Below are 15523 nucleotides of genomic sequence, written 5' to 3'. Positions count from 1 at the left end.
GAAAGGAAGGAAAGGAAGGAAAGGAAGGAAAGGAAGGAAGGAAAGGAAGGAAAGGAAGGAAAGGAAGGAAAGGAAGGAAAGGAAGGAAAGAAAGGAAAGAAAGGAAGAAAGGAAGAAAGGAAGAAAGGAAGAAAGAAAGAAAGAAAGAAAGAAAGAAAGAAAGAAAGAAAGAGAGGACAGGAAGATGAGATATAATTGATAGAAAATAACATGAACTCACTGGTCGAGTTGCCTTGCATCTGAATGATGCACTTGGACTCTTTGCTGATCTCTCGAGAATTGAAGGGCCGAACCCGCACAGCCACCTTCACTGAGGCTCCCGACATTCTGATGGTCTTGTTATATATATGCAGTCCAGAAATAAAAAATCAAATCTTCTTTTGAAGTTATGTTCAAGTTTCCTTGAAAAAGAAAGCAATCCCACACAGGTAGTCAGAATTAGAGAAAGCACAGGCTAAGTCTCAGGACTATTTCTATTTCCGTTTCTAAAAACTTCATCCCTTTTCTTCCCATAGATCTTCTATTCTCAAAAATTTCCAAATAGAAAATTAAAGACTGAAACTTATTTTCCTATTCCATATCTCTTTCCCATATCTAAAAAGTCCCTAAACTTAATAATAAAATAGTAACAATAATAATAATAACAATAATAATAAATATAATTGCAAAGTAACAGGCATCTTTCTTGCTCTCTGTTTTTCTGGATCAATCTTCAGTAATATACGAAAAACACCAAACGTTGGGGCGTCTGGGTGGCTCAGTCGGAAGCGTCTGCCTTCGGCTCAGGTCACGATCCCAGGGTCCTGGGTTCAAGCCCCACATCAGGCTCCCTGCTCACAGGGAAGCCGGCTTCTCCCTCTCCCACTCCCCCTGCTGTGGTCCTGCTCTCGCTCTCTCTCTCTCTGTCAAATAAATAAATAAAATCTTAAAAAAAAAACAAATGTTTATCTGTTAAAGAGAGTTCCTTACACAAGTAACCTCCCATCTGCAAAACCCCTTATTACCTTCCTTTAAAGAAATGCTCTGAACTTCCTATACTTCAATTGCAGTTTGAAACATTCAGTTACATGATACATAATTAAACAGCAAAGGACAAAGATAAGCTCCAGCAGCTCCTTCCACTTTTAAGTACCCAGGGATTCCTTTAATTTCCACATGTACCTCATGTGACCCTTTAAACCATCCTTTATGAGCAGAGAAGTTTCCAGAGAAGGTTCTACCCTCGGATGTGCCACCGACTCATGGCAAAATCGTATCACTACATTTCACTACTGAATGAAGCCACAGGGAAAAATGTGAATATTTTTCAGAGGAATAGTTTCCCTCCCAAAAGAACAAAATAAATACGATTCTGTGAAAAGAACCCACGTAAGCTCCACAAGAAACGAAAGATCTCAGTCTGCACTCTATCCATTCTATAAACGTCTTCAAGAGGAACCAAACAAAAGAAAAAACTGAAAAGAAAACCACATATAAGTCCAATTATCAGGGAACCCCAATAAAACTTCAATCTCATTTTTCCCACATAATTAGCGATTAGCAATCCTAAACTACAGCTGCACAACTACTAATGCTTTCCAATAAGAAAAGGCAAAAATCAATCAAAACAAAACAAAATAAAAACCAAAAGCCACTCTCTACCTCATTACCCTTATTTTCCTAATAGCACTATTTGAAATTCTTGTTTTTTTGGAACGCGGCTATTGTCCATCTCTCACACCTCCGTCCAAAAGCTCAGAGATCTTGTTTGCTACCACTCAGACCAGTGCCTGATGAAAGAGCTCAATAAATGTTTGCTGAAGGAGTGAATTAATAAATTGCAGCTGACCACTGAACAATATGGGCTTGAAATGTGCAGGTCCACTTGCACGTGGATTTTTTTCGACAAATACTGTACAGTATTATAAATATATTTTCTCTTCATTATAATTTTCTTAACATATTCTTTTCTCTTTTTTGTAAGAATATAGTATATAACACATATACCATACAAAATGTCTGCTAATCAACTCGTTATATTATCAGTAAGGCTTCTGGTCAACAGTGGACTGTTAGCAGTTAAATTTTGGGGAGTCACGAGTTATGTATGGATTTTCCCCTACAAGGGGGAGGGGAAGGGAAGGGCACCCCCTAATGCCTACATTGTTCAAGGGTTAACTGTATATTTCCCAGTTGTGAGAATTATCTGTTCAAGTCCTTTGCCTGGTTTGCTGACATTTTTTGGTTTTGTTTCAAATAATTGTAATATTTATTGATATTAATCTTTTTTATATTTGCTGTGATGTTTTTCCAGTCTGTTTCCCATTTCACTTAACATTAAACAGATGGTTCTTGTTTAATATATCAAACATTTATTGTAATCACATTTATCAAATGAAAGCTTAGAGTTATTAACACTCCCAGTCAATACAGCATCACCTATAGTCACTAGCTGAGTACTTTGCCAAAAGAGTGGATGAAGTATTCAGAAAAAGCAAGACATAGAACACATTTCAATCCCCCCTACAAAGTTCACTGTGATATACAGCCACATCTGAACACTCAACACGCTCCATTATCTTCTCCCCCAAACTAGCAATCTCTGCCAATCTTCCCATTTCTATCTGACCCCAAACCATACATCTTGCAGTCATCTTTGTTTTTCTCTTTGAATCCTTTTATTAGTGTTAACATTACTAATGACATACCATATCAAAACTTTTAAAACATAATACATATTGCTATTAATTCCTTCCTCTCATTCCCATTGCCATTACCCTAACCCACTGCCACTGCCTAATCTAGTCCTCACTACCTCATGCCTACCATACTTGGAATAGTGGAACTGATCTTTGAGTTTTTCATTCGAATCCAATAGTCCTTTTTAGGTATTCGAATCCAATAGTCCATTTATCCATAGGTAAATACATTCATGTGACTGCATTCTATCTTGTACTGTTCTTTAATAGCTTCCCAAAGTGAAACTCCTATTGCCTTGAAAAACTCTTTGAACTTGGGCTCCTTGAAAAAATGGCTAATTCCAAGGCTGGGCAAGAAATTTCAAGATGATCCTGGGACATTTTATTGTGATCACAAGCAAGAAGTCTAACAAAGATGAATGGAGTCATGGCAAAAGGACACAAGTGCCAACTTAAAGGGGCTCCCAAACATGGAATTACAGCATGAAGATAAATACGTTCATACAAACCACAAATGGATTGAAGAACATCAAATATGTAAATTCACAAGTTCATAATACTTTTAAAAAGCCTCATTATTCTGAAAACTGGCAGATAAAAGAAGTAAGCATACACCCAGTCTGTATATCCTATATAAACTATACTCCAGGACAGCCAAACAGTCAATGAGGGCAAGTTCTTCTCACACAAAAAAAGTCTGGCTAATAACTGCAGAAGAGATGACAGAATTGGAATGTCACCATTTTCCAACCCTACTGATAATAAAGGCTCTCTGCAACAATCGTGACTGGCTACAAAAAAAAAAAAAAAAAAAGCCCTAGATGAATGGTTGGTTGATGTGGGAACATTTTATTGCTAGGATTAGAAGGACAGTAACTGAGCCAATTAATCAATCTTAACATCACTAAAAGTGGGACACCTAGGTGGTCTACGCTTCCACATGTACTACAGTGGGAAACACACAGCACCACCTAGGAAGCATTCTTATCCCACCCCCTTAAAAAAAAAAAAAAATGAAGAAAATGAGCCTCAGCTCAGACTACCAGTTACAGGACACATAGGGGAGCAAATGAAAAATTTAAATGATACCTGAAAGATACAATCAGCCAAACCCAGAATACAGAAAAATCTATAGGTCATGTCACGCAGTTTCTTAAAATAAATAGCATGGGGGGGGGTAATAAAAAAGACTTGTGTTAGTTACCAACCAAATGCAATGATTTTTTTAATCAAGAAACTCCGCAAAAAAAAACCATTTCTTAGATAGCAGATTAGTCTGAACATAGATCGGGTATCAGATAATGTTAAGAAATTTGTTAGGGGAAGATAGAAGAAGCGAGTTTGCCAAAATGACAATTATAGAATATTTAGATATTTAAGTTAAAAAAACAAAACCTTTTTCTTTTGTATTCTATCCAAGGCCTGCCAAAGCGTTGAATGCTGCTGACTGATTTAGAAAGAGACAACAAAGGCTGAAACGTCCTTGCCGGGATTTAGATATAAAGAACCATGCATTTGTAACTAGGAACCAAAACACTAACCAGACCGCCAACACCTACTTGCTTCTTCTATCCATCTAATCAACTGCTAAATTACACAGCTTCTACCTATAAAATTTATTTCCATTTCTACCCCTGCCATCCCTTTTAGATCTTCAATAATTCTTACCCAAGACTGTTAACCTTACCACTTTCTCTTGCTTCTACGCCAAACCTACTGCACAATACTGCCACGTTCATCTACTCCATCCGTACCATGCAGTACTGACAAACTGGTCTTCCTGAAGCACAGGTCTGTTCATATCAGTGTCCACTTAAAAATCCTCAAAATTCCTCTACTGTCTCCCAAGCAGTGACTGCACTTCCCACACTGGCATTCAATGTGTCCTGCAACATAAACCACCTATTTTTACAAGCCCACAAAACACTGCCTTCCATCCACATTCCTTAACAACCACCCACCAGAGGGCTTCCTGAAAGTATCTCATGCTTTTCTGTCCCTGTGCCTTTGCTCCTGAAGGAACACTGTGCCCTTCTCCCTCTACCATTCTTCTCAAAATCCAATTTATTCTTCTAAGATCTTCTTGTATGCCACCTATGTCTATAGCCTTCACAGAATCTCCCCACCTCCCAAACTAAATGCTAATGCTTCTCCATTTATTACTACTCAGCTCACTGACCTTACCGAGGTCAAGGAAGTTACTTACTTTTCTTATCTCTACTATATATTTTAAGTTCCTTGTGGATAAGAACTGAATTTCAGTCATGTTTCTAATCCCCTAGATACAGGGTCTTGAATATGGTAGTTAAAATATTTTGGTTGAAGTCCTGGTTATTTTGTCAACAGGCTGATGCCCGAATGGCATTAATAAAAACCATAAGTTGTTTCAAAATAGAGACAAGTCGTTTGATCAAAAGGAAAAAGGATAAAATTAATTTCAAATTCCTTCCTAATTAAAAAAGCTAACAGTCATTCTTTTTTGGAAATAATACATTTTAAAATTACTTCCCCCCCCCAATAAATAAATAACAAAATCACTTTTCTCAAATAATTTGAACCTAAATATGTATTTTTTCTGATTTAACTGTCTTAAGGTAAAACTGTAACCACCTTTACGAGTTAAAATTTTACACAGTAGGGGCAGTGGCTCAGTCAGGTAAGCGACTGCCTTCAGCTCAGGTCACGATCCTGGGGTCGAGGGATGAAGCCCTGCATCTGGCTCTCTGCTCAGCGGGGAGTTGGCTTCTCCCTCTGCCCCTCTCCCCTGCTCATGCTCGTGTGCATGTGCGCGCGCGCTCTCTCTCTCTAATAAATAAAAATCTTTTTTTTTTCTTTTTTAAAGATTTTATTTATTTATTTGAGAGAGAGAGAATGAGAGACAGAGAGCATGAGAGGGAGGAGGGTCAGAGGGAGAAGCAGACTCCCTGCCGAGCAGGGAGCCCAATGTGGGACTTGATCCTGGAACTCCAGGATCATGACCTGAGCCGAAGGCAGTCGCTTAACCAACTGAGCCACCCAGGCGCCCCAATAAAAATCTTTAAAAAAATTTTTACATAGTAATAGGAAACTAGAGTTAAATGAACTACAGAAAGTGTTACTTTGTTACCTCTCTACTACTATAAACAGTATCTTTTTTTTTTTTTTTTAAGATTTTATTTGACAGAGAGAGACACCGCAAGAGTGGGAACACAAGCAGGAGTGGGAGAGGGAGAAGCAGGCTTCCCGCCAGGCAGGAAGCCCGATGCGGGGCTCAATCCCAGCACCCTGGGATCATGACCTGAGCCGAAGGCAGACGCTTAACGACTGAGACGCCCAGGTGTCCCAAACAGTATCTCTTTATAATAGAATTACATCAAAGAATTACAGCTTCAAAATTCCCTGGCTCTTTAAGAAAAATTACCAGTTATATAAGCCAGAAATCAGGCTTAAATTCCGGTTGGAAACAATAATTACAATTAAATTACAAAAACAATTTTAGGAAGTTATAGGAAAACAATACTTCTTTTAATTAGCATAAAAATTATTCTCCAAGCTTTGAGCAGCCAAAGGAAGAAAGGCAGGTAGGAAAGACAATCACACATACTCTAAATCACTTAAACAGTCTCAGTTCTAGACTGTTCCTCTGACCAGTTTTCCTTCCTATGACACACAATTAGAAGCATCAGGAAAGCGGAATGGAGCAAAAATTCCAGAAGCACTCACTAACAATAAAGGGATAATAAAACAGGCCCAATTTGTTTGAATTTTTCTGAATTTTTGCCCAATTGCTTAACTTTGATCTTGTGCAATTGAACTTGCCCTCAGAGACTCCCTGGACTATTAGGAGCCTAAGGAGAAGATTAATTCTCAAACTGACCTTTCAGCAAAATGAATAAACAGGAATGAAATAATACTAGTTTTTGGTTGGTTTGTTTTTGTAATATTCCTTTTCTATAGAAAAGAGCCAGGATTATATTCCTAAAACAGAAGTCAGTTCATGTCATTTCCTCTACTTAAAAACCTTCCGTTGGTTTCCGCAGCCTCAGAACATAACCTAAAAATTCAAGGGCCTCCACAATCCAACCTCCTTCCCCAGCCTCCGTTTTCACTGACCAGCTTCAAGCCTTCTTCTCTACCAAGCACCCTCTTACTGCACCAAACACTCTACTCCTGGAAGCTCAATCTTCCTTCTCAACCTATTACAAGTCCATATCTTTCAAGGACAAGATCAAATATCACCATGAAGCAGGAAACGTTAAGTCACACGTTCCTTAATGTGCCCCTTTCTGAGCCACAAGTGATACCTTCTTTCTCTTTGCTCCTTAAAAATGTTGCGTTGATTCATTTTCCTACTGGCTCCAGCCAGTAGTTCACTTAACTCTCATACACTGATACAGTATTCAGTACATGCTTATCACAAGTGAAAATAGAATTTAACCCAGAAATTCAGTCTTTTAAATTCAATATTCACACAATTTGCTATACAGCAGCAAATTTACAACAGCAACAAGCAGTCTGTTTAAAAGATCATCTTTTCCAATGAATTATGGCTTAAAAAATTATTATAACTTAAAGAATGAATGGGTCCCCAAAAGTAAATATCTGTAGCTAGTAAGCCCATTTTCAGATGCTATGAAAACTTCGTTATTATAAGTTTTGCATCTCTCAGGCCAATAATTTTCATGAGGACCAAGCAGATTTTAGGACCCAATACTCTGTCACTGGCCATGGCTATACCGATAAAATGCGCCCCCCCCCCCCGCAAAAGGTAAGAATTTATTTTTCTGTGTGTATGAATTACCTGTCTATTCTTGGTCTTTGGCTCTATGAATAAAAATCAGCCATGGGCCAAGCTGTGAAAGCTCAAAATGAATCACATGTTGGAAAGGCTTCTTTCTGCATTCTAACCCAATGCCAAGAATCAGACTGCACAGAGTCTCCTGACAGGTCAGATTTTCAATCTCAAATGGGGTTAAACTAGCTCACCCAAACTCTCCAACTGTTTTCTTTTAACCATTTTATACTAAAATAAGTTTTAATATACAATTTTGGATTTATTAGACACATGTCCTCCTGTCACTGCAATTAATAAATCAAGGATCCTCCTTTTAACTGGTAACATGATTTTATTCATAAACCAAGAGGTGCATCAAGAGACAACAGCTCCTAGGGGCAGCTGGCTGGCTCAGTCGGTAAAGCAGGTGACTCAGGGTCATGAGTTCAAACCCTACACTGGGCATAGAGCTTAAAAAATAAAAATAAATTAAAAAGAGACAACAGCTCCTATGGTATAAAATAAACGATTCTAAATGAAAGTGATTTTTTTTTTCTTTTTTCTTCCAAAGTCTGGATAGTTAATACTAAACTCTACCCAGTAAGTCAGTTCATTCTAATATCTGAAGCTATGTCTCATAATTTTATTTTAGCAGATCTGGGAATTCCGCCACTCAAATCCCACATTCCACTGAAGCTCTTCTATTGTCAAAGTGGATGACAGACAACACCTTCTCCTGGAATTGTCCAGGCTAAAATGAACTCAGCTCAGCTATAGTGTAGAAATGGTAAGTAGTTAATTCAAATTTGGTATGAGTTGAGTCCCTGCCCTTAAAGAGACAGCATGACAAAAAAAAAAAAAAAAAAGAAAGAAAGAAAGAAAGAAAAAAAGAAAAAAAAAATTGGTATGAACCAAGGTTCCCTCCTTCTGAAACCTCCCCATGACCACACCTCTGCAGCTACCGGTCTAGAAGGTAGCTCATTATCTGGGCAAGAATGCAGGTCAGACTTTTCCATCCATGTGTCAACAATGTGTCAATCTTGCCACATGATAAACAGATACAGAAAGTACTTTTCATTTAGATGACAATACAAGTATTCCAGACTCTCACAAGGGTTAAATAATGAGTCTTCTGCTGGTAAATTCAGGTTTATCTTTATATAAAGTTACATATCTGAACCATATTAGTCATATCCTTCATAAAAAAGACTGATTATGGTTTAGTGTTGTATTTTCAGTTTGGAAAGCAGGTGGATGACTTTTTTTAAAAAGTTCTTTGAAGAACATCTTTTCCTTTTACCTGTTGAAAACACTTAGTGTGTACATCCTTGTATCAGGATGTCTAACACTTTTCTCTTACAGTTTTAGAATTTATTACAAAAAAAAAGTTTCTCTTGATGAACCATTATATATATGTATATGTATATTTTCTTTCCCTTTTTACTTTGACTTCTAAAAGTTTCAAAACTAAATTATAATAACCACATTACACAAATTGCTGTAATTTATTTATTTAGTTTTTCCTCCTGTTACACAGAGTTTTCTTTCTTATCTATACTTTAGCAGCCCCTCTTATATTTTATGCTATTTGTGGGAGGCTGCTTAAAACCTTTTTAGAAGCAGTAAGTGGTAGAAATTATAAACCAAAAAAAGTTCCTGTAATAAACCTATTCTGCTATTTAACATCAGAAATATGTCAAAATTCTAGTTCCTAAAAACAAAAGACTTTAAAAATTATACAAAAATTTGTGTTGAATGAATTTGATAACTGTGAGTGGCCAGAAAAGCAGGCCAAGATCTGAAACCAGATCCACCAAACAGAAGCAGACAAAAGTTCAATGAAGGAGGGAGTGTGAAGTAAGCAATACTTCCAGTGCAGCAAAGGCATGAAGTGTGTGTGTCTCCTGGTTTCAGCAGTAACAGGCTGGAAACCAGAGCAAGAGCAGGTGTCCATGAAGTGAGGGCCACTGAAGCCAGTCTATGGTAGGCTGGGGAGTAATTAGGAGGCCAGGAAGTGGAAATACAAGCATCCTCCTTGCTTCCAGAACTTGGCTGTGAGGGGCAGGAGAGTGACAGCTAGGAGGGAACAGGAATGAAGGAAGGATTTTTCTCCCCCACTTCCCCGTTTTTATTAGGAGAGATCTGCATGTTTCTATACTTTATTCAACAGCTATTTATTAGGTACCTACCATGTGATAGGCAGTTCCAGGAGTCTGGGATAAATCAATGAATGAAACAGATAAACATCCCTGCCATGGAGAAGCTTACATTCTAATTCTAGGAGGGCAAGTGGGGACATTAATTTCTACCGAATGCTATGTGATAATAAGCATTACAGGGAGAGAAAGTACAGCAAAGGCAGGTGGCTCAGGAGTATGGTGGGGAGGAACTCTGTGCACGTGCATAAATGAGGTTATGGTAGGCCTGCTGAGGTGGTGAGGTTTTTTTTTTTTTTTTTTTTTTTTTTTTTTAAGATTTTATTTATTTTTTAACAGCGAGAGACACAGTGAGAGAGGGAACACAAGCAGGGAGAGTGGGAGAGGAAGATGCAGGCTTCCCGCTGAGCAGGGAGCCCGATGTGGGGCTCGATCCCAGAACCCTGAGATCATGACCTGAGCCGAAGGCAGACGCTTAACGGCTGAGCCACCCAGGCGCCCCTGAGGTGGTGAGGTTTAAGCAAAGATTTGAGAGACATGAAGGAGTTGGCCAAGCAGCCTCCAGGGGAAGAGTGTTCTAGGTAGAAGAGTCAGAGCAAAGGCCCTAAGGTGGGACTGTAGGGAAACAGCGGAAGGGGAAAAGAGTAACCAATACAGCAAGTCCCTAAAGATTACAAGGCGATGACATCCAGAACACAAGCCAAGGGATTAGCTGAAGTCTGGGAGAGTAACCTTTTCTCTATGACTGGAGGAAAGAAGGTAAAAAAGAAGGCAGAGAATTCTTTCAGTAGAGAAAGAGGAAGCGTGCGGCGGCGGGGGGGGGGGGGGGGGGGGGGGGGGGGCGGGTTTTTTCATCCCTTTTTTTCCCTATGAGGTGGTAGGTAAGGTTTTAAGCCAAGCATGGGGCAGTGGGGAGGCTTGAGTAAAGCAGTCAAAATTTTAGAAGTCACTGTGGAGAACAGTGGAGGAAATGAACAGAATTAGAATTACTTCAACAGACACCAAAGACAGATTCAGAGGAGACCTAAGATTACACATTAATTGTGGCACTAACCCCCAGCACTGTGTGAGATTTCTCCATGGCAGGCTAAATATAGAAGGTATGGGTGGTAGGAAGGATGTAAGACTGGCATCTGCATAATGGGTCTTGCAGAATAATAAAGAATTAAAGACTGCAAGTGCTGGTAAGAAAAGAGCTGAAGCAGTGCACCCCAGAAGTCACAGAGCTGAAGCAGTGCTCCCCAGAAGTTAAGTGTACTAAAGGAAGACAAAGAAGTAAAATCTGGAAGAGGCTGATTGACCAGGAGACGATGTGGAAGAGCACACAAAAGGAGACTACAAAAATGAGAGCTGTAAATGATCAGAGCTTCAGATCTGAAGGACAATCTGACATTAAGACAGATCTGAAGGGGATGACAAGGTGGAAGATGGGGCCACAATACTGAGTTACCGGAACAGCATGAAGCTAACGTTTGCTTGAACTGAAGTCAGAAGAATTTTATGGTTAAAGGTAGTTACAGAAGAAGTACAGTACAGTGGCTACGTACTTATTTCTAGTGACCTTGGGGGAAGTCACTTAACCTCTGTTTCTTCATCTGTAAAATAGGGGGTAACAGTATCTATTTCATATGGTTGTTACAAGGATTAAACTAGTGAACAATGTAAACTGCTTGGAAAAGAGCCTAGCACATAGAAAGGGCTCAATATGAGTGAGCTATTTTGTCATTATTGTTGTTGTTATTGTTTATAGTCACTGACATCTGTCAGGATGATGTCAGAAATTCAGACAGAGGAAGAATTAAGCCAAGTATCAAAGACATCACACAGAGCAATGGTAGAGGATGGTATAGTTGAATGATACACTTTGGAATAAACAATGTGATATTAAATATAAAAAAAAATTTCTTTAATCCATCAGACATTTACAATCTTGTGACTTCAAACACATATACAAACAACGACAAAGCAATCATAAAAGTACCGACTGAGCCTTAGGTAAGTATTATATGGCAATACAAAAGGGAAAAGGCTCTGACTATAAAAACCATGGAAACTACCACAGTATGGACTAAATTGTACTAAGCCACTAAATTGTACTAAAACAGAAAAGACCTAGGGTTAACTCTATCTTACCATGTCTGTATACAAATGGTAAAGTGTACATTCCTTGAGAGTAAAGAACTAAATCTCTACATGCACTGTCAATAAACTGGTAATGAACGTCATAAAAGTGAGCATAAATGAATCACTGGGCCATTAACCAAAAAGTCCACCTCAAAGAGAAGTCCCAGGACCCTTCTGTACTTCTTGTCACAGTCACATCTGCTTCATTTATCTTCTATTCTAATGAGCTGCACAAAGAAAAGTTCCGAAAGTATGTGTATTTATCCCCAGACTTCTGGGGTGCACTGCTATTCAAACTTTTATGAACTCCAGAAATTCATCAGTTTGTTCCAACAAGGCCATCTTTCAAAGAGAACGACATGAAGTAGACAGACTATACCTTTCACTTCAGAGCCTTGTAAAATTATATCAGTTTACAAGATCAAAAGGATATGCTTCACTCCTGGAAAAGACCTGCTGTGATTAGCAGCCCGGGAAGGGGTTTACAAACCAGAAGGCAGGGGCCCAGTGTTGTCCTTTACTTTGTACACAGAATAAGACCATGGCAGGGAAGTGGGCTAGAAAGCTTTGGCCTGGGAGAGACTATTGGCACTCTTCTTGAGAGTTTATTCCCTGAACAAATTCAAAGTGGGAAAGAGAAAAAAGGAAAGCTGCATTCATATCTGGTCTTGGAAGGAAAAATGGTCTGTTTAAAGCCTTCGAAGCTGTACTTAATTGGATAAATTTTGGAAAAACATTCATCAAAACAGAGCTGCACAGATTCATAAAATTCTGCCACCAAATCAGGTTCACAATCAGGTCTCATTTTATCAAACGCTAAAAATTATATTTAAACACAATTCTTCAGATCGTTTTTTGCTAGTAAAGTAACTAAAAATTTAAAACTCAGAAATAGTTCTTAATTGGGGCATGGAATTTTAAAACAGACATTCTGTATTTCTCTCATGCTAAAGTAATACAAAAAGCACTGGTTTCCACTGACACCACTTTTTATTCAACTAAGTTTTTGTGGGTTTTTTTTTTAAGATTTTATTTATTATTTGACAAAGAGAGAGACAGCGAGAGAGGGAACACAAGCAGGAGGAGTGGGAAAGGAGAGGCAGGCTTCCTGCCGAGCAGGGAGCCCGATCTGGAGCGATCCCAGGACCCTGAGACCATGACCTGAGCCAAAGGCAGTCACTTAACCGACTGAGCCACCCAGGCGCCCTCAACTAAGTTTTAAAAGGAAAGCTTAATGATAAAAATACAAAAATAAAGCATTAAGACTTTTCTTAGAAAACCCTAACTGAAAATTTTTAGATTGTTCAACTTAAGAAGTCACAGGAATTTGTTCATTAAGAAATGAAGTTTGAAAGCAAAAGGCAGAAAGACAGGCATGCCACTCTCCTCAAGCATGTAGGAGAAGCCAGATTTACAAGCTCACACTGAATTCAGTTATTGATCATTTCCAGATGTGCTTTACAATCCCAAGGTGTGTGCAATCCTCATACTCCATCCTCACACGGTACATTTAACTCCACCTGCCTCATAATCCAACAGCCACACCAAGTTAATTAGAAAGCACCACCTCACTTAAGAGAACACAAGCTAAGATTTTATTATGACTAAGCTAAGCTGACAAAATGCCAGCCTTTAAATAAAATATCCACCATGATATCACTTAAGAGCTATTCAAACCCAATCACCACACTTTCATGGGGCTCAGACAGACCCATCTATGACACAAAGCAACATACTCAGTGTCGGCAGAACAGCTGCCTAGAACAGTAAGAGATATGTGAGCAAGGGATCTGTTGACAATCTAATTTCAGCTACCTCCAGATTCCACAAAGATGACAACCTGCATCCTCAGAAATACTGCTGCATGCCTTCCCACTGTCAGAATATGCCAGGTTACTAAATCTCTGCATGGTGAGCTACTCTGAAAACATACCCATCCAGTGCAATATACTAACTCGAAGCCTCCGTACTGGTAAACTGGCCTTAGCAATCCTCAGATCTGCCTGTGTACATGTAAGGTATCATCATCAGGCCTCCATGTCCATAGCACTGGCCGTAAAAGATGAATAGAGAAACACAGTATTCACTCCAACAAGAATGGAAGCTTGAAGGCACTTTAGCACAGAAGCTCATTTAGCAATTCACCAAGGAGAAAAAGTGATTCGGGAGTTCAATTCTGGTTTTAGGGCCGGAATGTGTCGTGTTGCATGAACAATGACTAGCTTGCTCCAGCAGGCTCCCAACCCCCACAACTTGGCTTCTGGCGCGGCCAGTCACCCTGAAAGCTGCCAGGGCTGTCACTCGGTGCCTTCCAGCAACCGGACTTGGCTACTAAAGGATTTGTCAGATCATCCTCCCAATATGGCTGCCAGAGTAATCCCGGGCTGCTGAACACCGAGACCACACCAGCCTTCCTCGCGCCTGGCCAGCATCCCACACGCCCCCTCCCTTTCCATCGCGCTCCTCTCTCCGCTCCTCGCGCCGTCGGCTTCCCCTCCGCCACTCCAAGCCCCTTCCTACCTTCATCTGGCCAAAGGGCATAACCCCATTCCCAGGCTCAGCTCCGACGCCAACCGTTATGGGGGAGAGGGGATGGGGGAAACGAGAACCGGGGGCTTCAAAACGGCGCGGCGCCCGCTCCACAGAGCTGCAGGGTGCGCAGAGAGCGCAGGCAGCCGACAACGGCGGGCCGGCTGACCGCTGGGCACAGCCCCAGTCCGGCGGCTCAGGGGAAGCCGAGGGCTGGTGCGGGGCACTGCGGGCGACCCAGCAGGCCGCTGGACCCGAGGTCGGGGCTTGCCGGCCCGGGAGGGTGCCCCGCCCCGCCCCGCCCCACCCCGTGCCCCGGTGGGGCGGCGCGGCTCCCGCCCGGCCCCGCGCTTCCTCCGCTCGGACCCCGCCCGGCCCCGGCCCGGCCTCCCCTCCCCCCGCAGGCCCCCTCCGCAGGCCCCCTCCCCAGCCCCGGCGGCCGCGGCGCCAACCGCCGCCCGCCCCCAGCCTTACCTCAGCCGCGCTGCGGACCGACGGGCGGACTGGCGGGCCGGGTCAGCAGACGCCGCGACGCGCGGGGGCGCGGGGGGCCCGGCACCGACGCTCCTCAGCGCAAGCAGCGGCTGCCGCGAGCCGCAGGGCGCCGCTCCGCAGCCCCATCACGCAGCGGCCCGGCCCCGCATCGAGGGCGGTGGCGCGGGGAGGGCGGGAGCACTGGCAGCCGGGGCGCGGCGACGAGCCGGCGGTGGCAGCTGCTGCGGACGGGGAGCGCCTCGGCCTCGCGCCGGCGCCTCCCAAAGCTGCCGCCCTCTGACGGCCCCGCGTCGCTCCTCGCGAAGCTCCGCCCGCAGCCGCCCGCGCCGGACACCGCCCCGAGCCGGGCCGCCGCGCGTCACCTCGGCCCGCCCCGACGTCCGCGATTGACGCGGGAGCCGGCCAATCGGGGCTTAGAGCTCGGGGCGGCCGGCCAATCGCAGGGTGAGCCAGAGAGGGGATGGGGCGAGGAGCTGAGGAGATGCCCGGGCGCCTCCTGGTGGCCGGGACGCCCGCCGCGGGTGCGGGGCTGCGGGGCTGCGGGGCTGCGGGGCTGCGGGGCTGCGGGGTTGGGGAGGCCGGCGCCCAGGGTCCCCCTCACGGGTGACCCGCGAAGGACGTCATTCGGCAGCGGTCGCGCCTGGCCCACCTGATGATCCGCCTTGTAAGGAAACAAAGCTTGGTCAAGTGGGGCGGGGCTGGACAGTGAGGGCCAGGCGCCTGCGGAGGGGCTGAGATGAATACGGGAGGCGGCCGAGTGTGGAGTCATTGTGCGTTTGGAAAGCTTC

At 42.6% G+C, this 15523-nt stretch overlaps 1 protein-coding gene across 1 annotated transcript in view; it reads right to left on the bottom strand.

Annotated features, from left to right (window-relative positions):
• The window catches only part of KIF1B (kinesin family member 1B), a 138950-nt gene extending 123953 nt beyond the window's left edge, over positions 1-14997 (bottom strand). The window contains exons 1-2 of the mRNA XM_044914382.1: positions 14715-14997; positions 221-401 (exon numbers count right to left, since the gene is read on the bottom strand). Of these exons, the coding sequence (XP_044770317.1) occupies positions 221-326 (106 nt within the window). The 5' untranslated portion in view covers positions 327-401; positions 14715-14997. The remainder of the gene's footprint in view (positions 1-220; positions 402-14714) is intronic.
• Between the last annotated feature and the right edge of the window lie 526 nt (positions 14998-15523).

The sequence above is a fragment of the Neomonachus schauinslandi genome, chromosome 4, assembly GCF_002201575.2.
Source record: "Neomonachus schauinslandi chromosome 4, ASM220157v2, whole genome shotgun sequence".
In the NCBI taxonomy this organism is placed as follows: Eukaryota; Metazoa; Chordata; class Mammalia; order Carnivora; family Phocidae; genus Neomonachus; species Neomonachus schauinslandi.
The sequence above is the reverse complement of the archived record's forward strand: the minus strand, read 5'-3'. Positions and strand labels throughout refer to the sequence as shown.